Raw genomic sequence first — 26,484 nt, 5'->3', positions numbered from 1 at the left:
GTTAGCGCGTTGTTGACATTTTGGGAGGCCGAGACGTATTTATTAGGCTTTATTTCTTAGTCGAAAGCTCTCACGCCGCCGCCGGACTCGGCCATTTCCGTTTGAGTCCGGGCCAAATTTTCTAAGTGCTCGCGGCGATGTCAAAGGGGGGACCGTACAGTAAAGCGCGCGGCTCCGTGCAGAGCGTCCGGGATTTTCCCGTGTCGTTTTGATCCCAAAGACGCCGTTTCACGTTTACGTCCGTGCGACGGCTTGCTATTTTTTTCGAGGGTTTGCCTCAAGGAGTCCCCGAAATGGAATTGTCTACGAAGTAATAAATTACTTTCGGTAACTATGTCCTGAATCGATCGATTGGTTTACACCTGAAAGTAATGAATATCAATTACTGTAGTACCTAGAGCGTTGCATCACTTCAATACGTTATATATTCAAGTAATAAATATCAATTATTTTATCACTACCGACGATTATTACTAATACCTAAAGTAATTGATTATTTTAGTACCAATTATCTGTAGCAATTATTGTATTTTCTGCACTATGAGGTGCACCGGATTATAAGGCGCAGCCTCAATTAATGACACATTTTCAAACTTTTTCAATCACAATATAGTAATACTCAAAGTAATAACAATAATAACTCAAATAACTCCTAGCTCTCAATGCTATTGATCCTAAATTGATCCATATATGAGGCGCACCTCATTATAAGGCGGACCATCAGCTTTTAAAAAAATAAGGCTTTTAGGTGCGCCTTATAGGGTGGAAAATACGGTAATTACTTTATGCATTACTTTATACATCAAAGTAATAAATATCCATTTTTGTCAGGATAGCATCTACACTGAAATACTTCAGAACGACTTCTAGTACCTAATTTAGTCAACCACTTTACACTTTATCAGGAATTACTGAATTCTTCTTAATGCAACAGTCATTTTTTGCCAAACAATAGACATATATATATATATATATATATATAGACCAACTGTCGGTGTTGCTCTTATTTGTAAACGTGCAGGCAAACTACTCAAAAAATTGGATTACTAAACACTTGAAAAAAATAGAAAGCAATAACCTGTGATTAAATGTCCGGACTCTTGGGAAAAAAAAACAAAACAAAAAAAACAAGTCTTTGCGACTGAATGAGTTATTGCTGTTAATGCCTTCAATTTCACAAAATCCATTTCATGACTTTTAACGTTTTTAATGACCCCAAATTTCCCCGATATTTGCCGCAGAAAACCCACACGGAGGCTCGCGCTGACCAATAAACATCGGGGTAGCGAAGAGCGATCCCCAGAATGTTGCCCGTACACGGCTAGAAGTGACGCGCATGCGCATTTTGCAGCCAGCCCCTGCACTGGATTTGGGAATCCTTTGAACCGTTAAGCTCCTGTGATAGCAAACAAGCCGCCTGACATATTTAATCACAAACTTTTACTTCCATGTTTGACAATCCCTCCACCGAGATCCCTTTAATCCGTCCCCATCTCCCTCCCAGCCTCATCGTTAGCGCGGGGTGGCGCCGGGCCACTTACCGCTGCCTGGATCTCTGCCCACGCCGTACTTTTTTACAGATAAGCCCAAGAAATCAAAATAAAATCTCGTATTTACGCGGCGATATCTAATTGGCCGTGCTCCTTCTCGTCCTAAATTTCATCCCGCAAAAAAACAATGAGCTGCAGTTGCGCAATTAGTCCCACGCCAAATGATGCCGACAACCACTGTGGGAAATTTGACGAGTTCGAAAGCATTCGGAACCCGAAGCTAGAACGTCCATCGGTCAATTTGAACCGGGGCGTCTTTGCTGGAGTCACAAAACGCATTCACAACCTGTCTAAAATTTCCAGTTTTGATAGATATTTGGATTATACGCCAGTCGAGGTCTTGTGCTGAAAAAACACATTCGAAATACTTTCAAACGGCCGAATGGGCTCGGTGCAGGATTGGAATTTCCCGAAATTTCATCAACCCGCCGGTACACCGCTCTGCATCTACAAGATCAAGAACCATCGATTATCCTATAATTAAATTGTCTACCCGGCAAGATATGGATTAATAATCGCCCCGCTAATACCCCGCCCTGACATTTTGCCGCATCCGCTCGATAACGCTCACATCGACGTGCCGATGAGGTTGGGGATCGCTCGTCCTCCCGCCGAGTGAGACGAATGGCGATGCGGCCCCTTTACATTTTTTACACGTCACATTTTTGGATATGTTCTGCGCTGGGTCGAGGAGTGCATACAAAAATAAAAACTACATATGTATGGATATATCTCATGCCACTGAACCTTTGGAGTGGTTTAAAGAAAAAAAAAATTGTTCAAAATGTTAATGTCAATAAACGCCAGTGTTGTCTTTTTAAAATGAATGCGCAAGGGTTAAGGGCCATATTCGGTCAGACCCTGGCAAAAATGGCACTATCTGCGCTTCGTCGATCGCAAAGGTCCGAGTCACGCTAAAAAGGACATCCCAGGACAGAAGAGAGCCCTCGGAATACGAAGAAAAGAAGGCGAGGGCGTTTTGCCACATCGCCGCTTCGGCTTCCTCGCTACCATCTGTGAGCTCTCCTTCTCTGGCATTTTCACAACCCCCCCCTCGTCCCCATTCCATTTCCTTTTGTTTGCTAGCTTTAATTAGCTTATTTTGTAGCCGCTAACCTCCCAGCGCTTCATTACGGCGGCCGGTCGCCGTTAGGGCTCCCAACAGGGCGCCGGGCCAGATAAAAAGTTGGGACAAAAGATGATAAATGTCGCGCATAGGCGTGCGCAGCGCAAGGCGGAGATAGTCTAATGGCTCGGCGGACCGGCCGGGACCGGGGGAGGCCGCCGAGATGGCGACGTGATAAATGGTCCCTGTGAGGACTGCGGGCAAGATGAAGAAAAAGCAAAGGATGAACACAAAATGGAGTCTAATTCATCTGGACCCGCTTCCTCCTTCTTGACAAATTCAGTGCCGGGGAAGGAAGGGAAAAGGCAAAGGGGAGTTGGGTTTTTTTTCCAGCCCGTTGACGTTTCTTTGCGTTGGGGTTTTGACAAGGCACCTGTTGAATGATTAATGGCGGCCGTCTCGCCGACCGGTTACCCGGTGAAAAAATGGCCGACTAGGGATACGTAAAGCCGCGATGTGATGCGAAGGATTTCGTGTGCCCGTTGTTGTTTTTATCGTGACGATGATATATTTGCATGCAGTCTGGACATTGTGGTCTCAATGTTATCCCATAGTATGGACATTTCGCCACTTTCCGCCACCCACGAGCGATGCCGAAAACTGAAACGTCTGAAATTTTGCACCGCGTAGCTATTTAGTGGGAATGGGACCAGATCTCGTACGCGACAATATGTCTCCGTGCAGCACCGGGACCACGTACCGCATCGAGCTAAAACACATCGCCAAGCATGGCGAGAAGGCCAGCCGACCTGGAGCATAAATCGGCTCCCGAGAGCAGTCGGATTTCTTTTCAGACGGACGTCAAAAGCTGGAAACGGTCGCCCTTACCACTGATCACTTTTGAACATACCCGGCGATGGTTTTGGTTTTCCAATCGAAGAAATGAATTGTAACATGTTGGCGTTTCAGAAAAATGTGTTTTGTAAAAACCAATGCAGCTAACACGAGCTAATATAGCTACCATAAGTAAAATGAGCCTATGAAAAAAATGACCATTATTTTTATTAAATTATTTTCAATCTCTCGATATGTCTCTCGTGGACTCAAACTCGGGAGACTTGTGTCTCGTCCCATGATAGCAGTTTAGAGTAATGGAACAATATGTTATGAACTCATTCGATCCCAAAGACGTATTTTGACATTTTTCAAGACTCTAGACATTCAATACCAGATACAACCTATTTTTTTCAAATTATTCCTAAGCAAGATGACCTAAGATGACCTGTTACTACATGAATTAAGTACAAACGTGATTCAACAGTAATTAAGACCTAAAATCATACGTACAAATGTACTTGATTACCTAGGTTACCTTAGTACCAAAAGTACAAAAGTAAATTCTCTGCGCTCCGCCGGCATATACATGGCCGCCATTGCCGAAGCGCACTAGGAGTTAGCGCCTATTTGGAAATGAGCCGACTGGAAACGTGCGAGAGGAGGGCGTTTTCCAGCGGACGAAGCATCCGGGCGCGCCCGCCATTCTCCGGCCTTAATGTCATTAAGCGGGGAGGCGAACACCTACCGCGCGCGTGTGCGTTCTCCGGGCCGCTCTTAAGAGAACATACCGAGCGTTCTTAATACGCGCGTGCGTAAAAGGCAATACACTCAAATCAAATTAGCACGCGGGCAAATTAAGCAGAGGGATTTAATTTGAGCCGTTGTAAAAATGCTAATTTCGGTATAGCCCCGGAGCTCATATGCAAATACAACACTACTTTACAATAATTCAGATTAGGCCATGCATGCATAAAACACACACATTACAACCCGCCGTCATCTGGGGAATAGCGGATCATTAGCCTTCGGACTAGCTGCGAGCTCATCCCGCTGCGCTAACGCGCCGTCGTCGTCGCGTGTGTTCCGGGAGCCGCGCGGCGCGCCCTTTGCAAAAGACGCAAACGCGAGCGGCGACGCCGCGCTCTTGTTGTGTGGCCAAGGGTCTCGCGCGACGCCCAACGGGAACGTATGGGATTTGGCCGGGAACGGATTTTTCGAGACGGACACGACATTCCGTACGGCTGCGCTTTTCCGTTTGGGACTTCGGCAAGAATTGGATCGACGAGTCCTGCTGTAGCGCCGTTTCTTTTTTTTAGATAACCTACCCAAAATCTTAATTCGGAACCTTAATGTACTGTCGAAATTTAGGGAGCTATTTAGTTGTTGAAGTTTTGGTTTAGTTTTACAGATTTGCTGATGAGCCTCGTGAGCTTGTGAAAAATGCAAAGATGAAAGCTGTTTAAAATGTATCAAATAAATAGTATGCAATCAATATACCTATGATTGAAAAAAAGCGACAAATGTTGGAGTTTGGACTTATTTTTGATTTTGACACTGATATTTTCATGTTATTAAAAATGAATATTTGCTCAAAATATCTGGAATTAGCCTCAACAGCTAAAAATCAGAACTGGTGCAGAAAAAAAAAAATCTATTATTATTGAAAAATTTCAGCTGTTAACACAGATGAATAGGATCCATACAACACAAATTATTTTTAAATATAAAATCTTCATGAATAAAAACAAAGCTAAAAACAATAAATATATTTACATACATATACACATGTTTTTAGTTTATTTTGTGGATATAGAAAAATCAATTCATTTTGCATACTTACTCTGAAAAGTAATTGAATTTTCAACATTTTTAATTTTGACATTCATTTCTACCTGCAAAGTAACAACGAGGTCAAACCTCTCCCAAGACAAAACATTGAAATGAAAAAAATCAAATAAAAATCCCGTGCTATTTCAAGGTTAAAATGAGCACATTAGCAGAAAGCCGCAGCTGATTCTACTTGAAATAAAATAGATTTGGATTCCAACTACTTTTTCACAGCATCTGAACCATCCTTGTGTTAATGGACATCTTTTTTTTTTACCGCAGGCTGTGAGAAAAGGGAGCGGACACTTTAGAGAAATCCAGCGCGAAACGCGCTAACGCCCGCGGAGGCTAAAGGGAAGCCCGTCGATAGCAATTGACGGCTCGGAGAGAGACGAGCGGCGGGCCAATCAATTAAAACACTTTTGGGCTCGCGCTCTGACGGAGTCCGTCGTGGCGAGTGGTCACCGCCAGATAAGTTCTAATCGGTGGCGAAAAGTGCCGAAAAGCCATATACTTGCCTTCAAAGATAGATGAAAGAACGACTGCGGATTCAAATGTTGAAGAAAACAAATGAAAGTAGACGGGGGAACGTATTTCAGTAAAAAAGCAGCCTGTTCTGTTTTAACCATCAATTATTGGCACTAATTATTTGGATAACTTGGCACATTGACAGAAAAAAAAAAAAAAATGCCCACAAAATGAAAAGCTAGCTAACATTTCCTCAGTCTTTCATGCTGTCAAAACAACGTTTCCAGAGCTAAACAAACAAAACAAATCACTAGTGGACAAAATAAACCCCGATTTAACAAATTAGCTCTAATGCTTTGGTTTTTTTTTCCCACAGATTAGAATGTTTCTTTTTTTTTTTCTAATGCCAGATTTGCGCGTTATTTAGGCTGGCACTATACCAGACATTTTCACCGTGAATCATCCTTGGAGCTGGCAATGTTAAACAATTCTCTTAAAAGGGAAGGCCAACCTCCATTTTTCAGTAATCCCTTCTACGTATAAACATGCTAAATATGATATTTGTGGAATCATATTCCACCCTTTTTGTCCATGTCGAGGGTCCTCCGTTTGGTCATTTGCTGGTAACTGAAAATGACATCATATTTGTGTTCAGTTATGTCATTGGACAGTCGCAAGCTGATTGGTTACTTGAGCCCTGAAGAACTGTGATGTCAAATGACAGCATTTGGCAAAAAAGCAGTCCGCTCAGATGTCTAATTTATACTGCGCAAACTTGGACCGGGAAAAACATCAACCGAGTTGGGTAAGTCAACTTTAAAAGCATGTCAACTAAAAATGTCAGTTCGCCGGCTTTTATCAAAGACAATGCGAAAACATGCTGTGTCACCAAAGAACGGAATAAGTAACTTCCCGAAAAGCACCACGGCTGAATTATCGAAGAATACAACGCTTTACTACTAACAACACCAATGGCGAGGGTTTAGATGTTCAAATTACAATCAGTATTGGGCAGCCAAACAAAAAGCTGCCAAGTCTGCTTGTCGAAAAGAATACAAAAAGAAAAAGAATAAAAAAAAAAAGAATAAAAAGAAGAAGCAATTGAAGAAAAGTAGAAGGAGCAGAAGAAGAAGGGCCAGAAGATTTGGAAAGAGAAGAAGAATGGCGAGGAGAAAAGGAGAAAAAGGCAAAGGAAGACAAAGAAAAAGGAAAAGGAGCAGAAAAAGAATAAAAGAAGGGAGAAGGAGAAAAGGTGGCGAAGGCTGGGAAAAGTGGGAGAAGGAGAAGAAGAAGAACAGGAAAGAGAAAAAGAATGAAAAGAAGGAGAAAATGAGAAGAAAGAGAAGACAAAGAACAATTGAGGAGGAGAAGAAGAAGACAAAAGAAAAGGCAAAAAAGAAGAAGAAGGAGAAGGAGCGGAAGAAATGGAGAAGGAAAAGAAGAAGAGGAGAAGAACAAGAAAAAGAAAGATGAGGAAAATGATGAGAAGAATGAGGAGAAAGTACAAGAAATGGAGGAAGAAAGGAAGGGAGGAGGAGAAGAAATGGAGAAGGAGAAGAGGAAATAGAAGACAAAGAAGTTGGACGAGGAGGAAAACAGTAAAATAGAACAGAAAAATAATGAGGAGAAACAGAGAAGAAAGTGAAGTCAAATAACAAGACGTAGCAGCAGAAGAAGGTGACGGAGAAGGAGGAATGAGAAGAAAAGGAAAGAGGAGAAAAAGGAGAAGAAAGAATAACCAGAAGAAGTTTAAGAAGTATGAAGGAGAATGAGAAGGGGAAGAAGAGAGGAAGAAAAAGAAGAGGAAGTAGTCAACCTCATTGCAGCTTAGCAAACAAGTCCGCTCTTTCATTTCCTCAGAATACTATTGACACCATTACCTGTGGATGCACATCATGTATAGATGAACTAAATGCTAGTTAGCTTTTCTTGACAATGGTAATCGCTAGTGCGCTAATGCTAATCACGATTGCTAACTAGCTAGCACTGGCAATTTTATATGCACGGAAGGTCAGAAATGACTATTTTTATCCACTCAATTCAACTCCCGTTCGACCCGAGTAGACAATAACTCAAATTTGAGGAAATAATTGATAGGATGATCAATTTTCGAGAACACAACATTGATCAGTGTACCGTGATTACGATAGAGGATCTGCATGTAAGGATTTTAGATTGACCCCTTTTAAATACAATTTAACTTTTGGGGTTTTTTTTGTACGTTTAGTGTGTTAGGTGTGATTTTCCAACAATATTTCGTTTGCAATTGTCCTTTACTGGTCACATACCGTACGCAGCGAGACCAATATTTCTTAACGGCGAAAAATGATAAATCACTCTGCACACAAACAAGGTAATCCTTTGAGGCTCCCTGAACACGTTTCTCACTTTGAAGTTCCAGGCGTATTTTCCACAGAAATTTGGTGCCGTTCCAACCAACCGAACCGAGGCACGTGCATTTCTTCTCCTCTAGCCGGAGATGTTTGATCTCCGCCCCTTTTCCGTGTATTGGTTCAGCAGACGACATAAAGCGTAAATTTTGTCCCCCGGGCTCACGGGGGACAATTACGCACCTCTTTCAAGACGTCGCCAAGCCCAATTTGCCGCACAAATTAAAACCGGACCGCATTTGATGTCGGAGAAAACGAGCGGGGAAACGGCGTGGGGCGGCGAGTGGCTTGAAAACCGTGACGCCAAATCAACATCCCCGCAATCCGCCGAGACGATTTTTCAGGCCGTTTTGCGCCGGGCTTCCCATTTTTCCTCGGAGCAAATTTGCCATTATCTTTAATGGCGATTGTTGATGGGGCGGCGAGCGGGGCCGGCTCCCAGCATCGGGCCATCTGTCGAGCGGGCCGAGTCAGCCGTTTTGGGCTCCCGCGCGCCTCGTAGCCTACGTCCGGAGCACCGAGCGAGCGAGGGCGACGTTTCCACCCCGTCCCCGCTCGGCCTCCAGCCAGGCGGACGCGTTTGAATCCGCGTGACAGAAAATGGAGATAATTACACCTCGGGGGCTACAATGGCTTGTCACTCCATCGCTAGGAGAGACACTCAAAGAGTCTGCTTTTAGAGTGCAATAATTAACCCTGGACCAAAACGCCCCCTATCGCAAGGCCGCTTGGCTTTTCTTTTCCGCGTCCTGCACTCAAACCGAGGAACGCTTCCTTTTGTCGCCGAAATGTGACACCGCACAGTTAGCGCAGCGCATGACTGCAGAGGCGCGACCAAGATCGAAAAATTGTCATGATTTTGATCTTTTTGTTTCATTTAAAAGTGCATATCCTCATTTTCCGGCATCAATCCGAAGCAATGTCCTATACCGCGGACCCCCGCCGTAAGATATGAATCCGTTCCGGAGTTGGGATCGTAAGTCCGAATTTGCCGTATGGCGGGCAATAGAAACCTATGCTAATTAGCTAATGCGTACAAAAGACCAGGTAAAAACATTTACATTTTATATACAGTTCATATTCAAAATTAGTCACAAAATATTACAGTAAGTACAATTTATGTATAATATACATGTAAATAATTAAATATCGTAAATTAAAAAATATATAAAGGAAAATTGAGGCCCTAACCGTAACCCTAACCCACAATTAAAAAAAATATATAAAGGAAAATTGAAGCCCTTGGGTTCAAATGTTTGCCCACCCGGGCCAGAATCAAGCGAGGGGGCAGGGGTACGTTTTGAGCAAATTCCGTACGTTGAAACAAGACCCAATCGATTAGTACGGGTGTCTTGTGTATGTTGTATGTCGGGACGACGGGAAAAGTTGGAAAAATCGGTCCCATCAATTTCACTTTGTGCGGCTCGCTGCTCTGTGACCTTGGGTGAATTGGACGCCCCTCCCTCCCCCACAACAGCACCACCATCATCATCATCATCATCATCACCCCCCCGCCCTATTCAGTGATATTCACACTGAGGGGGATTTCAGCGGGTGCAAAGGGAGTGATAAAACTTTTATTCATCTCACCGTGCCTCCCGAAGCTAATGATTCATGGATGCGGGCGGGGCGCCGGGGAGTTGGATGGGGTGGGGGGGGTGTCACAGGGCCAGAGCTCAATGAGGTTTGAAAGCTGTTGTCACACATCAACGGGCAGGTGCCCGATGTCGAGAAGCTCCATTCCAGACACTTCTCATCATGACGTTCCCCGGCCGGGCTCGGCGCTTCCGCTTCACCTGATCGTTTCGCTCCGGCCGGGAATTGCCCGACGGAGACTCGAGCGCATTTCGATGGCAGTCACGGATCAGCGGATGGAGATAACGTCCCGCCTTGCGTTGACCAAATGAAGCTATTTTATATGCTCCTATTTCATTTCAGCAAAGACGGGAAAATGCCGAAAATCACGCGGCGTTATTATTTGGACCTGAGAGCTCGATGCATTTTTTTGCTTTGTTTCGCAAGCGTAGAAATAGAAATAGAAAAAACGTGGAATCCAAATGCGGTGACACTGGAAAAAAAAAACTAACTTTAATGTGTCATCTTTCTGCATAAATATTTTGTTATAACCTGCATCGTAGTCCGGTGCGGCATGTCAATGACAAAAATACATCCATGAGCCTCTTATCCTCACAGGGGTGCAGACTTGGTGCCTAGCCCATGTGTCATTGGGCAGTAGGCGGGGCTTGAAATAAACGCCAGCCAATAGCAGGGCAAATTGAGACAAGCAACCATTCACACACCCAACAGCACCTTTATTTAGAGCGACTAATCTACCTAGCATGGATGTTTTTGGATTGGATTGGATTTGGATTGGATGTTTTTGTTTGTGGGAGGAAGCCCAAGGGCCTTGAGAAAACCCACACGGGCACGGGGAAAACATGCAAACTCCGCACAGTAAGGCCGGAGCTGGGATTGAGCCGGGGCCTTTGAACTGGGAAGCAGCCGTGCGAATATGGGTACTTTTCTGTAAATTTTTTGTTGGTGCGGCTTATGGTCTGAAAAAACACAGTACAGTGGACCCCGGTTTACGACGTCCCTGTCTTAGGTTTTTTTCAACTTACGACGTGGACATTTCTCTCCACTTTACGCCATTTTATTTACCTTGCGACATCAAAAACGATAACTTCTCTTCTCAAACATGGCAGTCAGTGTGTGGTGACTGCGCTTATAGATACTCAGGAAATACCAAGAAGGCTAGGCTAGGCTAGGCTACCCTCACTATGGAATACGGCCATAAGAAGCTCGTCAATACACTCAAACTTAAATCCTTTCTATATTGTTTCATTCGTGATGTTATTTAATTGTATACCTGTATATTATATGTAAGTAGCACTTACTATACTATTTTGTAAGCCATTTTTATTATGTATTCACAATTTTGATATTTTTACCCGGGGTTTTAAACGCATTAGCTAAATAAGGAATTCGCGTTCCCATCCCAACCGCGGAACGGTTCACCTCGTAAACAGGGGTCCCAATGATGCGTTTCGGCCCTTTTTCGTGAAATGAAACGTGGCGTTTTTCGGGGTCGGGATGGATTTCAACGGGGAGCAACCGTTGATATAAATCGAGTTAGGCGCCACGGACCGAATGAACTCAACTCCGGCACTTTGGCGGCACGGCAAACAAGTTCCGACGGACGCCGCCGATCGCTCGCGGCTAATTATCGAGCACGGCGGAGGTTGCACTTACTTTGAGCGTCGGCGAGGCGGAGCAGCAGACCCAGGGCCATGAGCATCAGCGCGGGCCCGGCGCGGCGCATGGTGGGACAGCTTGGCACCAGCATGCTTTGGCAGCCTCGGTGGCGCTGGCTCACGCGGCCCTGTGAGTCAGTCCGCTCTGATTTCTCAGACGCAGGGAACGGAATCACAGCCTGAGCGAGATGAGGGGCGAGCGGGAGGGAGGGAGAGAGAGAGAGAAGAAGTGAATGAAACAAAGCTGTTTGCTCGCCGGGTTTTATCTCAGCCCGCACATTTGTGACATACCCCCGCACGGCCTCGGCTGGAGGTGCCACGGGATAGGAGGAGGCTGACGTGCTCGCGGGCTATGTTCTGACACTTCTCTAAATGGAATAGTCACTCGGCGCCGCGTGTGTGCGCGGGAGAATGCGAAAGGAGGAAGCGCACGCACGCAGATATGAATTTGCTCGCATGCCACTGTCGATTTGGGATTCTCCCAGACCACGGAAATAAAACAAAATGCAAGTCCTCTCTTTCAAATAACGTACCCCCCAAAAAATGGCAGCCCGATTGAAGCCGATTCAGGTCTTCAGGGCGCCGTCGTATCGTAGTCACGATAGCCGCGGTATCGCGGGCAAAGCCAAACGTTGTGAGAAAGCCAGACGATCCTTCAAAATAAATTGTACTTATAGTACAAGTGACAAGACGAGGGCGGCATTGCCACACTTTTATTTTGAAGGTCTTCCCGGAAGTACAATTATTTGTATAGCCCTCAATCAGCGCGGTTTCAAAGGGCCTCACAGATGAAAAATATGGAACATCACAAATACACTAGAGCATTCCCTGAACAAAGCTCCCCCGAGGGGAAGAAAAAACTCAAAAACCCCATCTGGGGAAAGTTTGAAACCTTCAGAAGGGACCGCAGGTGGGAGGAGCACCCTTCCAGCCTCAACAGGTTGCACTAGATGCCGAAAGATTGTTGTTGGCGCGATATCATGCGGGCGACCTAAATAGCAAGATGCTCAAACTTGCTATTTAAATGCGAGCGATGCATTTAGCAAAACTTTGGAACTGCACTTCAAGAGGCATCTAGAGACACATTTTATTCAGAATATCAACTGGATAACATGAACTGGAACCAAAACAAAAGCATAGATTTTGAAAAGGAGCCACTATATCACAGTTTGGCAAGAAACTAATTCATGTTGCAATTGATTTGTTCAAAATTTGAAATGGAAAATTTAAATAATGTCTGTCACAACATATATATATATATATATATATATATATATATATATATAGTTTTAGTCTATTTTCAAGTTGTTTGTTTAATAAAGAATTAATCTATTTTTTATTCATTAAAATAGTTGATATAATAAATATTTATAGTACAAAATTCAGATAAAATGTATGTATTAAAATTAAAGCATATATTATTAATATTATTATTAAATGAAAGCGTGTATTACCATTAAAATTAATTTAATTAAAATCAAATTCAGATACGTGTTTTTTATAAACATTATATGAATAATAACAGTAAAGACATGTCAACGTAATCGTCCAGCCCTACAAATGAAAAATGAAATTCATACTCGAAACGTACGAGAATACTCTCGGCTCAAATCCAGATGTGATTCGAATCAGGGCCTGTCCCACCTCAGCGGAGGCTCGGCCAAAAGGGCTCACCGGCGGACCGGGAGCCGGGAGCCGGGAGCCGGGAGCCGGGAGCAGGGAGCGTCCGTTATGGAAAACATCAACAATCCTCCCCCCTTCTTGTCTTTGGCCGATAAGGATCGCAATCAAAACGAAGGCGAGCAACAAGCGCGCACGCACGCACGCACACACACTCCACCCTTTTCTAATTAACAGCGCGCATGTTGTCTGGCTTTGTTTAATAATGCACGATCGCTATCATCCTTTTGAATAGAGGCGGCAGTGAATGGGAACACAATAACACCACCGGGAGAAGAAAGACAACATTGTGAGTGCTTTTTTCTTTTTTTTCTCCCTCTTTCTCGGTATTGTCATCGATGTTCGATGAAAAGCATCGGCGGCGCGAAGCAGACTTTTGAAAGGACGCGTCGCACTTGGAATGCGGCGACTCCTTTTCACGCAACTTTTCTGGGAATTGATTACTTTGGGCTGAATTCGTTTTGGGTAACTCAAGTGCAACACTTTATCCTTTATCTTTTTATTCTTGTCTTAATACCAATCCGACGTGTTTGCGAAGACTCCCATAATCGCAATAGATGGAAAATGGTTAACTCGTTCGCTACCATTGACGGCTATAGACGTCAAACATGCAGTTCCACTTGGATGGCGCAGGACAGGTTGATCATGAATGCCTTTGGAAGCTATACAAGTTAAAAATACATTTTAACTGAGCTGGCAGAGAATGAACTCACATTTGTACTTTTTTTTAACCCCGATTAATTGGTGGACTATATTTGTCAATTAATTGCATCCTTTTATATATATATATATATATATATATATATATATATATATATATATATATATATATATATATATACTGCATCAAAAAAGTATATCCAGTTTAAACACTTTTATTTATTCAAGTAAATGTTTGCAAATGTTTGATTCTGGTGACACTAAAAAAATAAGAGAATATATAATGGTAAATGGTAAATGGTAAATGGACTTTCACTTATATAGCGCTTTTCTACCTTAGGTACTCAAAGCGCTTTACACTAACTAGTCATTTACCTACTGATGACGCAGCATCAGGAGCAACTGGGGGTTCAGTGTCTTGCTCAAGGACACTTAGACATGGTCTTGATGGTCGGGGGATCGAACCCGGCCTTTCGGCTGGGAGACGACCACTCTACCACTAAGCCATGCCGCCCCGGAATGAATGTCCGCAAGAGGATTGGCACTGAATGGTAAGAGGCAGACGTGATGAGGATTTGGACAATTACAAATCATAGTAGATCAAATGACACATAAGTTAGCAAAACTGATTAGCAATACAGTTTAGTATTTAGTCGATTAATCATTGCAGCTTTAATTTGTACACAGTACTTTGATGTATATTTTTTTAAGCTTGGACCGTTTCCTATTCCAAAGTGTACTTTAACTGGAATTGTTTTTTTTATTGCATTTTCACTTCAGCGTGTTCGGTTTTTACGTTCAAGTAAAAGATTTCACTCAACTGAAATAACGTGGGTTATGCACTGTATTCAATTAGCGGTGCAAAAATGAGTCAGGGGAAGCAAGCACACGAACTGAGACAAAATAATCGAATCCAAGATCAGCTAAGTTTACCTATGCTAAGCTACGCCGGTCAGAACCACACGTGCACACAATAATAAAGGAGGCTTCTTTTTTGATACGCTGATATGGCCCCCCCCAAACACCAGCACCGCCACAGGAAGCTAATTGGGTCTAATGACCTTTGCCAGTGTGATAATTGCTGAAAAGACACCTGCTGGTGCTGCACCAAGTATCATATAATGTACATCAAAGGGCGGGCGCATGCTTTTTCTTTAGCTTTGGATGGTTCTTTTCAAGAGTCTGTCTCAATGTTGTGACCGTGACGACGAGAGTACCCCACATCTCGCTTGGTTTTCTTTGATTGAAAAAGTCCAATTAAAGAACAATCGGTCTTATTTCTGGCCATCCGTATCAAAAGTAGCACCGTAGAAGCATACAACATCTGCAACAGTTTTCACACCACCGTGAGCGCGCGTTCCCTTGGCTGAACTATGCAGTGGACCCCCGCCATACGAAATCAAACCGTTCCAGGGTTGGGATGTGAAATCGTCCAATGGCGGGCAATAAAAATCTATGAGCTAATGCGTGTAAAATCCCAGGTAAAAACATCCAAATTGTATATGCATTTTCAAAATTGCTAACAAAATAGTAAGTGCTACTTATATATAATATACATGTAAACAATTAAATAACATCATAAATAAAAAATATATAAAGGAAAAATGATATCCCTAGCTAGGGTAGTAGCCCAGCCTAGCCTAGCCTAATTTTTCGTGATTATCTCCAGCTTTGTTTCCATACTAATCATCTTCATACCTTTAACGTCAATAGCAATCCCGGGACCCATGGCGAAGCAGTTCAAATTGGAATTAAGCAGTAAAATGCACAATAAATAGCATATTGGAAGCATTCACACCAGATCACGTCTTTAGCATATCGGCATCTTCGTGACATGGTGACACCGACCAATAGCCGGCCAGCATCTTAGTGACGCGTTGCAGCGCAGGCAGTTTGAAAATAAGAGAAATGACCTAAAAACGCCTGAAGGGGGAGGCAAAACAACATAAACGCAGCCAACCTCACAGGTCATGACAGTTGTCGACGCCGTAAAGCGGGAAAAATGCCCTAAAGAGGGGACGCCAAAAACTTGGGATTCCACTTCGTAACGTTAAAATAACATAAGCCAGGGACGCCGTAACCCGGGGGTCCACTGTACTTGTTTTTTAGGAAAACTGAACAGTCCAAAGGGAGCCATAAAGCGGCACTGGATTTTTTTTTTTCCAGAGTAGCCCCGCTTTGCGCGCGGGACCTTGCTAACGTGTGTTTGTTTTGATTTTCTCCAGCCTCTCCTTGACTTTTTGCGCACTCTCTCTTCCTCTTGGCCGGCAGCTGTTGGCTTCAGATGGATGCTCACCAAAAGAGCAAGACCCTGACCTGCTGCGCTTTGACGGATGACGCTATGGCGCACACAAGGTTACAGCACTATTAGGTAAGCTTTTGGGGACACTTGGGGGGGGGGATTTTGCAAAAGTATTTCATCTTTGTCCACACGGCGGAAACACCCGCAGCGACCTCGACGGCGCTCTGCGAACGCCTTTCCGACGGCCGATGACGGCGCCGCGGAATGATTGGCGGCTACGTTACGTTATAACCCGTCGTGGTAAGGGGTCACGCTCGACCTCGCGTGTCAGCATTAGTACAAGCGAGAGCTCGGGGAGGGGGCCTTATCATGCAAACGGGCTGCCGCCCGAGGAGTCCATTGTGTCGGGAGCACAGAGTGTGTCGGGAATGGGGGAAATGAGAAAAACGTTAGGAATGGCAGCCAACCTGCAACGGCTGGGATTAAATTTACGCTGCGTGAACATGCTGGGGGAAAGGGGGGGGGGGGGGGGGGGGGTAAATCATGTTACGTATTATGAAGCGGGGAGAGGAGTGGGGAACAGAGGGATGCAAATTAAATGGATAAGTGGAGCAACAAGGCGAGAGGGGGGCGCTAACGAGGGGGAAATAGGATAATAAACTGAAAAACCTTTCTCTACCATCAAAATCCGTCACTTCACTAAATATTCTGGAATCGATCAATATCCAATATCAGAATTTGTGTTTGAGTTTTAGGCTGTGTGACAGCTGACAAAAGAAACGAAAAAATTTTTTTAAGTACGCCTGTCATTTTAAAAGCGTGCCGCAAATACTGCTAGCAGTTTTATGAGCTCCCTCTAGTGGTAAAGCATAAGAATCACTGAATAAAATGCGTACATTTCATTTGTATATAAGTTTGAAGTTATATAAATTTGCATTCCAACATTTAGATATTATTTTATTACATTTAGATACATTCTATCTCATTTTCATTTTTTTCAATTTCAGGTAACATTTTCATGTTAATGTTATGTGCAATACTTTTGAATAAAATTGATGTTTTGCCACGTCAAGTTTCAAATAAAGATATAAGATTGTATTTTTGTTATTTTGGGGGCAAAAAAATCAACTAGTGGGATACAATTGTCAAGTGGAAGAAAATTTACAGACCATTTTATTTTGGTGAGAGAGAAATGCAGCAATAAAAGTTAACTTTATTCATATTATTGGCGTTTATGATCTGATATGACTCGCGGGATGTGAATTTGGACCAGATTCGGATTAAACTTTCTTGCGATATTCGTTGTAAAGTGGACTCAATTCGGATCGGCAAATTTTCAGCCTGATGACGCGACTGAAATGCGTACCGCGATACGCAACGTTCGGCACAGCTGAACTTTTGGACGGCGGCGTATTGTGCAGGTGCGCCCAATATTTTGGTCCGTCGCGTTAATTCAGGCCCGCAGTCAAACAAAACAAGCTCATAGCGAGTACGTGCAGCGTGCATGCACGCATAGCCGTTGCGCCACACGCTTCTGGCGCTTCCACGTCAACCCCCACCCCCGCGCACACAAAATCAAACACAGTAGCGCACTGTGTCGGGATGAATGATCCGGCTTCCGTGAGGAGGCGAGAGGGCTGCGGGGAGGGCGGGAAACGGAGCCGGCGGGCCTCCGACGGACAAAAGCAGCGGGACGGCGCAGAACGACGTGGATGAAATACATTCCTTATTCTTATTGTCAACAATTGAAGGCGGCCGGTGACATTTGAGGGTTTTTTGAAGTGCGGCCAAGCCGCTCGGCTCGCTGTGTAAATGCGCTAGCTAGGAGGCGGCGAGGTGAGTCCGGGGGCCGGCGCCGGATATTCGGAGGGCAGCGAAATTATTCAAATGCCGAGTGTCTCCCATTATCTAAATGCTAATTTTCCCGGGTGGAGCCGGAGCTCCAATGTTACGCCGCATTACGAGCGGCGGCGGAGCTTCAACTTGCCTTCCGTTATCCTAACGCTGGCGCTTCCGCCAAGGTGAGGCGCGCCGGGTTGGCCACTTGCGTCGCTTAGCGGTCGACAAATGAAGAATGTTAGCTTTTAACCGATATTCGCTTTTAATCGACGGTGGTGTCCATTTTGTCTCAGCGAGACAGCAAAGTTAGTTGCGTCCGACCGAAACACAAGAGACATCATTAGAAAGTCCACGCTGTCCTCTTTTGAGTGCACTAGAAGTAGAAGGCTAGCCGCTAAGCGTCAACAGATATCGACCAAAAACTAATGCCCACTACAGTGGACACAAATGAATGGAAAGGAAAAAAATAAAGTCGCTTATCCACCCAAAAAATACAAACATTGTTGTCATAATTTACTTATTCAATCCCAGACATATTTTTACATTTTTTTAAAAAAATTTGGCGGGAGGGTGGTCCTGACATAAAGTAGTACGGTAGCTAAAAACGTCTGCTACAAATCTATATTACATATTTCCATTTCAATTTAACAGTAAAAATAGTGATCCTAGAAGACTAAATAAATAAGGAAATATTCACAGAGAAGATTTGTGTCATTTGGTTAGGTCTCTGAATGCTAAATTATCAAAATATAATTATCAATGAATTAGATCATCAATTCATAGTTTGTGCTGCCCCAAGAACACGCAAGAAAAGGAGACATATTTCATCAGAACGCCAAAGAATTTTGAAATGGATGTCAACAAAAGTCGCCCAGCTGACTTTTCCATGTTTTTGCACAATGATAAGAACCCCGAGTCAACATCCCCAAAGAGCGCATGGAGAGCCGCGCATGGAGAGCCGCGCATGGAGAGCCGCGCAAGCAAACGCTTATCGAAGCCTTTTTGCATGGAAATAAATCAGTGGCGCCAACAGTGAGGGCAGCCGGATGAAAATAGGATAAGAGATATGAGATGCTTATTTGCTGACTGCACGGATGCAGGTGCGTTTTCCTCATACTTGTTGTCCTTCGTTTTGTTTTGTTTTTTGTCATCGCGATAAGACTGCCAGAGGACACCCTTCATGTGTGGGACACCGGCGTTTAAAGTCTTGCAAATATTACATTTTTTTTTGTTTTTTAAGTATTTGAAATGCTTGAACGCCGTTAACACATTCAATCCCAGAGAAGTCTTTATACCGCTTTAGAAAATGCAAGCATTCAATGCTATCTTTTTTTTAACTAAGTAAATATTGGTGCTGCCGTATGAAAGAGTGACTTCCATTCTTCAGTTAGAATTGATGTAGGTCATAAGTGTGTCGTGGAAACACTGCCGTCCAAAGGTCACAGTTATCACTACAGTGCTCAATTGGCTTATATCGGTAAGCATTGATCAAGTGTGTCAGCTCCTCTCCATAAAAAAAAAAAAAAAAAAACCCGGTGACCAGAATTTTATGATTTATTATAGTTATCATTATTTTAAAAGACGAGAATTCTCATCCATGGTGCCGAATGAGTCCATTTCTGGCACTATGATACACTTTTACAGTTTTTTTCTGTTTTAGACTAAGCTGTAACCCGTATAAACGCTGTAAAAAATAACAGTTGTTGAAAGTTGATTTATTTTGATTTTTTCAGGGGGGTTTGTCACTTTCTTAGGGTAGGGGGGAAGGGTCCCTGAAAAGAGCTAGCTTTAAATGAAATGATAGAAGGAAATATCAACTTGCGAGCGGACTAATTTGCGCAGTCACTTCAATAAATAAATAAAACAATATATATATGTGACGTATTTTACATATTGTCTGATTACTTCTGAGAATAGAATGAGTCCGCCCAGGAAGATTGAAATTCAAATGCCAGCACCAAACAAATGTCAGTACAGGAAAATCAAAGGCGTTGGGTGTACCCCGTTTGACATTTTAAAGAGATTTCATTTCTCTGCATGCACGTAAATGTCATAATTTACAGCGAGGAAAAAAGCTCTCCATTCTTACGTGCTCACCGGCTCCGTAATGCTCACGTTGGTTTTTTTCTTCCCGAGACCCCGACAGTCTTTCGGAAAAAGCGCTAAGGAAATTCAGCGAGACGTCCTCCAAAGACGGGCGCGCTCCCGATCGGTGATTAAGGACTCCGTTGTCAATTTTGACGTGGCCTTATCATTAAAGGGGGGCCGCCCGCGTGGTCGCCGAGGGGCCTGCCCAAGCGTCATCAAAATGAGATGGGGCCCGGGAGCTGGGGGATTAGGCGCCGCCTAATTACCTTTTTAAAGATCCTAATTGAGCATTTCATTAAGAGGCGCCCGGATCCGGCCGCTCGGAGAGAGTGCCTTCGGATATGCTGCTCTTTGCGTTTCCCGACTGTCTGAAGCTAACCTTCCGTACGGAGGTTCGCTTATTAGCATGTGGCTCCCTCGCGTCTTGATTTATTTATTTGGAAGTTTACAACGCGCTTACAGCGTTTGTCCGAGACGCGCTGATGCCGGCTGGCTTTTTGAATTATTTAATATACTGTAGGTGAAAGGTCTGTATTTTGATGAGGCGTCTTTGTTATTGTTTTTTTTTTTTTTTGGCCTTCTGCAAAACGGGGGTATGAATGGGCACTTCAGGGGTATGTGAGATTTTAAAAGGGTTTCTGCGGGTATCAGCAAGTCTAATCTAATACTTTTTGATACCATGGCGGGAACAGCGCATTTTTCTTTTCGAATTAAGAGCAAACGGATTGGAACATGTCTTTTGCTAAATTGTGTCAAAGTGTCTCCTTTGCAAAATGTTTCTTACAGATGTGCATTTTCATCTGTGACACAATTTTCCCGCAGGCGATCAAAAACTGAAACAGCTGATAGCAATCTAGCTTCTGGAATTGCTGCGCACAATGGGCAAAAGAATACCGCTACTCTCCTCCAGAGAAACGGTTCATTTGTGTCCCCAGTAGTGGACATTGGGTCTCGCGAGGCTAATGAAGCTCCAAAGATCTGTGCTCTATTGGATGTATGGCATCAGTGACAAAAGTTCTTCCGTACACGGAAACAAGGTTGGTATCTCTCACGATTTGGTCTAAGGAGAGAAAAAGCATGTGATGGTTTGTCCACAGTGGTAAATGGTCTGGACTTATAAGCTGCTTTTCTGCCTCGATGGTAACCGTTTTACAATATCGCATCACTCGTCCATAAACATGTACAAGACGACGCACGACAGCGGGCGGGATGTTCTTGCAGGACGCCGGCCCGGCCGCGCAAAGATCAAATTTCAAACAATCCGGAGTTTAATCACATGAGAAAAGCCAAGGTGAAAAGGGAGCAATGCAGCAATCGGTATCGAGGAACACATGGTGATGGCGGTCGTGAGAGCCGCAAGGCCGCTGGAGCCCGAGGCCGCGAACGACAAACAAACGCGGGCGGGTGACGCGAGGGGCCCCCGCCGTCTTTTGTCACCGTAAACATTTTGAATGGCGACAACAATTAGAGCAGAATGATGACTCCGGATAGTTTCCCAATGACCAAACGTGTCCCGATTTCTGCTCGCGACCATATGGGGGACGCTGGGGACCTTGGCTTGTCTTGATTGCTTTGCTTGCTAAAAGACGAGCATGCAAAGCGGCGTCACTTTTCCGGGGTAGGCTGTTGGGCAGACGCCACCTGCTAAATGCGACGGATAGTTTGTCCAACCCTTTGGGGAAAATCATACGTGCGCTTCAGGCTGGAGGCTGAAAGGACATGGAGCTACCCGCTCGGTAACACGACCAAGTACTCTTTCTCGTGTCGTGGAAAAGAAGTACGGTGGGCCCCCGTGTTACGAGATGAATCCGTTCCGCGGTTGGGCTGGTAAGGAGAATTCACCGTATGGCGTGCGATCCAAATGTTAAATAGCTAATGCGTTTAGAACCCCGGGTAAAAACATCAAAATTCTCCATACATATTCAAAATTGCTACCAAAATAGCATAGTGAGCGCTACGTCTATATAACATATAAGTATACAATAAGAACATAAATGGAAAATATAGAGAGTATTTATTTACCTCTGAGTGGCGCTTGTTATGCCCACATTCCCTAGTAAGGGTAGCCTAGGCTAGGCTAGCTTCGTATTTCTTGATTATCTCCAGGCTCGTTTCCATATAAATCATCTTCTTACTACTCTCTTTAACATCACTAGAAATCTTGGGACCCGTGGCTAAACCATTCAACTTGAATTAAGCAGTAAAATGCACTAGAAATACGCTTTTGTAATCAAACAAAACTTTACCGTTCCGCCATTTTGAAACAAGTGAGGCGGACCAACAGCAGACCGGCATCTCCGTGAGGAGACGCCGACCAATAGCAGACCGGCGTTGTAGTGACGCATTGCATGGAAACAGTTTGACGGCAAAAGTAAATAAGTGTAGTTACCTAAAAACGCCAGCATGGAGGCAAAACAAGCCAAATACAGCCAACCCCCTAGGCTCACGACAGTTTTTTTTTTTTTCGCAAAGCCCGTAAAATACCGTAAAGAGGGGACGAAAAAACTCAGTATTCCACATCGCAGCATGAAAAAATCTTAAGCCAGGGACGCTGTTGCACGGGGTCCACTGCATTAGTAGAACATTTTGTTGTTCACGGACCACCTGGCTTTGTTTGAACAAAAGACCCTTTCCTTTAACAGACATGGGAACTATTTGTGTAGCTAGAATGAAATAATCTTCACAGATAAATGAGTTCAACAACACACACGTTTGTCATTTAGTATTTGCCTCCCTCCTTGTAGTTCCTGTATCCATAGCCTCACAAATCCTCTCTTACTTGTTCCTCCACACTTTCTTACAGACTACCACAATGCTTTCGTAAGACTTGTGTCACTGGAGCTTCAAATTGAAGGAACCCAAAAAAGACGATTCGTTTTCTCCACTATTTACTGAATTCGCCTAAATCCTAAAAAATTCCACAACACTGGTATCAGAGCAGTCTTCGGTACACAGGCGGGAATCGCGCTATCCTCGAGGTTGAAGTTACCATATCATCGCTAACTCTTAACTTTATTCATCTAGGACTTTAAAACCAATTTAGCTGCATTAAAAAAATAAATCATAGTCCTGTGAGTCTTTACTGTAGTAGTGTCGGGCCTGTTGACTTGAGGCACCAGGGAGGAACATAAGGCTCAGCGAGGTAAGGTATGCGAGACAAGATAACAAGTTAAAAAAAAAAGAAATCAATTGTAAAATGACCGCAAAAACGTGCGGAGAGCTAGTAAAGGGAAGGTCAGAAGGAGACTTATGTGCTCCCTCTTACGGACTGCGGTTAGGTGACCAGCAGCAGAATGTGGAGGATTGGCTATCTCCAGAATAAGGTGCATTAAGTCACGCTAACGAAGGCGTGGACGACTTTTTCGAATGACCGTTGAGAAAGAAGAAGCTTTTAGCCAGCTGTCCAAAATGAACAAAGCTGGATTTCACAAGTGCCCCAATTTGCTGATCCAATTTAAAACCCAAGTTTGAATCTATTGACTTTAGATAAAATACCACGGGGCCCAGTCAACAGTCAATATAAGAGCGCTTCTGCTATCTACCCCAACTAGAAAAGGCAAAGATTAGGGGCGAAGATTTTTGAGGGGAGCGCAAAAAGGTATAATCTACGTGTGCTCTATTTCACTCCTTTAGCATGTTGGTCACACTTCCCATGGAGAAATCTAGTCCCTTTGTATAAATAGCTGCTATGCCAAGAGTTCCCCATGAAATCTCCCTTTGACTGATTAATCCATAATTTATGGGCCCCAGCTTTGCAAATAATTCATCCTCTTGACTGTGCTTATCCGATCCGTCGCACGAACATGACGGCGTCCCCCCCCCCCGAAACGGCACAAGCTCGAATAGACAGGAACACGCCGATTGGCGACGTTCCGTCGCCGTTCCGTCGCCTTTTTATTGTTTCTTCTTTCGCCGTAACGGCATGACAGGCGTTCCGGCGGCCGTGACGGGTGTCGAGGCAACTAACGGGACGCCTAATGGTAAATCCGGACACGTCTCGGCCCCGAAGAGGGACGGTAGAGAGGGGCGGGATCTGGAGAGGAGTGGCCTCGGCGTGCCGCAGAGAGGAAGTTCACCTAATTATCTTGGGGGGCCGTTACGTCGAGCCGGATGGCCGGGTGTTTATTGCGGCCCGGTCGCCATCCGCTTTACGAGCATCCTCTCGCGCACACCCATGCGGGTGATTAACATTCACGCGGCGACGCGCACAAAACCCATATGAAGCGCCGGTGCCATAACAGCCCAATGAAATATATTCAGATTAGAAAGGTGTCGCATTACTCTCCCGTCAGATGATAAATACCCGCTTAGCGCCGCCATTAATCTCGCGCGCCCCCTTACCGGTTTTCCGCCCGCACGGGGAACAGCGCGGTGAACAACCGGCAGATTTCCTGACGGTAAGAGGTCAAGGAAGACCGGCCCGGCCCCGCTCGCCGTTCTTCGTCGGAGCGCTCAAAGCGCTATTGACGGGAGCTTTCCAGCCCCGGCGTTTACGGCCGACCCGGGGGATTTCGCGCCGTCCCCCCCCGGAAAAGACGTTTCGCCGATTGATCGAATGCCCGCTGTCGACGGCGCGGCTATTTTGGTCCGGCGAGATCCCGGAGATAAAGCCGGTCTGCCTCCGACCCGCCCGAGGACGACAACTGGGTGGTAGCTTTCATCCTTCCCGAGGACCCCCGAGTTTTACCTCGTGTAAGCAGGGCCGATATAAACTAGCGTTTTTCATTGCGAGGTGTCTGATTAGCTCTGAAGGGGGCCGTAAAAAAGTGGATGCCATTGTTTGGGACTACGCTTGTTAAATCGGGGGGATGAAAAACGACCCCGCGCACGCCTCGGAATATAAAATGATAGAAGGTATAATCAAGCGCGCGTTCCGGGGCCAAATTGTCACGCTCGCACAGTTATCTTGCGTCGAGCCAATTGTGATAGCGCGTTTTTATGGAATCTCTCAGTCGCCCCCGATTGCTCTGCGCTCCATAAAACGCCGGCGAGTGGATCGGGGCTACTATAATGATGGCCCGGGACAGGAATAAACTTGTTTTACTGCCGCAAACAGAATGATGTGACCTGGAAAGGTTGTATTTTTTGTCGGGATAATGACTATATTTTAGAGCCGGGCCTCGGTGTGAACTTTAATTACTTGTCTGGGGCCACTGAGCAACACCGGTCTCCAGTACTAAGTAATAAAGTCCATATTGGTACCCTCTTTATTAAACCCAATATGAAAGTCTGGTAACACTATGCCAACGGCGCGCCACCTCTGTTTGGGCTTTACGCCGTTGACGATGTAATCGGTTGACTTCAAATGACTGCGGCATCCGCGCCTGGTAAATATGCAAATACCACGCCTACGTCATGAGTACTGAGTGCAATCGCGATTTATCGGTAAGGCACATTCCGGGCTTGACATACAAGGCGGTTTTGTCAATTGTTGACTTAACGTGTGGAAATTTGACATTTTTGTGGAGCTTATTTTGTTGCATGTTAATTCTAGGGACCTGGAGTAACATTTTAAAAAAAAACAGTGACATGACATTACTAACATTATTTGATTATTATTGTTATTGTTCTTATTATGACAGTTATTAGTTTAATGCGTCGATGACCTTTTTTCTGTATGAGTTTGAAATGTCCAACTGCGTTCGAATGCGTCATCTGCTTTGTCTTCAAGTTAGCAACTAGCGGAGACTTAGCTGTATCGCAATGAAGGCGTAACTGACACGAAGTTTCTTAGTGTCCTTAATCAGTGATTCGATGTGTTTCTTTAATGGCGGTGTGTTGACGGTACTAGCTATAATGATAATTTGCATTAATGCAGTCAGGCGACGAGTCAAAACACAGGAATAAGTTCAAAAGCTTGCTAAGGCTTTTGCGTTGACCCCATGTATTATTCATTGCATTTATTTTGAAATTGGCCTCCATAAATACGTCGGTGGCGTTTCATCATGGTGTTATTGTTGTGTTGGTGTGCATCAAATAAACATAAACATAGCAATGCAAAACAAATTCACTCAAGGAATCGGTTTCACTTGCCGAAATTCTCCTATATATTCGACTCAAATGATTGCTTGGCGCTACTACGAGGAGACATTCTCCAGTAGTAAACACAATCAGGCATACTGTTGTGTTGGTGCAATATTCTAACAATCCAAGTGTGTTGGTGTTATGTTGAAAAAACGTCGGTGCTCTTGTTTCTAAACATGCAGGCATCTTAAATCTGTGTTGAAGGCATGAAATTATACAGTATATATATATATATATATATATATATATATATATATATATATATATATATATATATATAAAATATATATCTCTCTGCGTAAATATCCTATGTTACAACCTGGGGCTTATACTCCGGTGCGGCTTATACACGGGGAAAAATAATTTTCTGTCCAAATATTTTGCTGGGCACGGATTATATCCTAGTCGGAAAAACACGGCGAATCCGGTTTTAGGTCCGGTGAAGCCACCGGCTTGCTTGTAATGCACTTCTTCCCGGGCTGAGAGGCTTTGTGAGACGGGGGTGAAAATAAAAGGGAAGCAGAAGAAGAGGATTTGTAGGGGTGTTAGGGAAAGGCGC

The 26,484-nt window shown here is 44.3% G+C and overlaps 1 protein-coding gene across 37 annotated transcripts in view; it reads right to left on the bottom strand.

The window, feature by feature from the left end:
• ptprda (protein tyrosine phosphatase receptor type Da) overlaps nt 1-26,484 on the bottom strand; it is a 292,760-nt gene that overhangs the window by 84,660 nt on the left and 181,616 nt on the right. For all 37 annotated transcript variants that reach the window (XM_088424682.1, XM_088424666.1, XM_088424683.1 and 34 more), the window contains one exon: nt 11,391-11,571. In XM_088424682.1, the coding sequence (XP_088280808.1) occupies nt 11,391-11,484 (94 nt within the window). In that variant the 5' untranslated portion in view covers nt 11,485-11,571. Of the gene's footprint in view, nt 1-11,390; nt 11,572-26,484 lie in introns of those variants that run through there.

The sequence above is a fragment of the Hippichthys cyanospilos genome, chromosome 1, assembly GCF_059441005.1.
Source record: "Hippichthys cyanospilos isolate Australia breed blue-spotted pipefish chromosome 1, RoL_Hcya_1.0, whole genome shotgun sequence".
In the NCBI taxonomy this organism is placed as follows: Eukaryota; Metazoa; Chordata; class Actinopteri; order Syngnathiformes; family Syngnathidae; genus Hippichthys; species Hippichthys cyanospilos.
The sequence above is the reverse complement of the archived record's forward strand: the minus strand, read 5'-3'. Positions and strand labels throughout refer to the sequence as shown.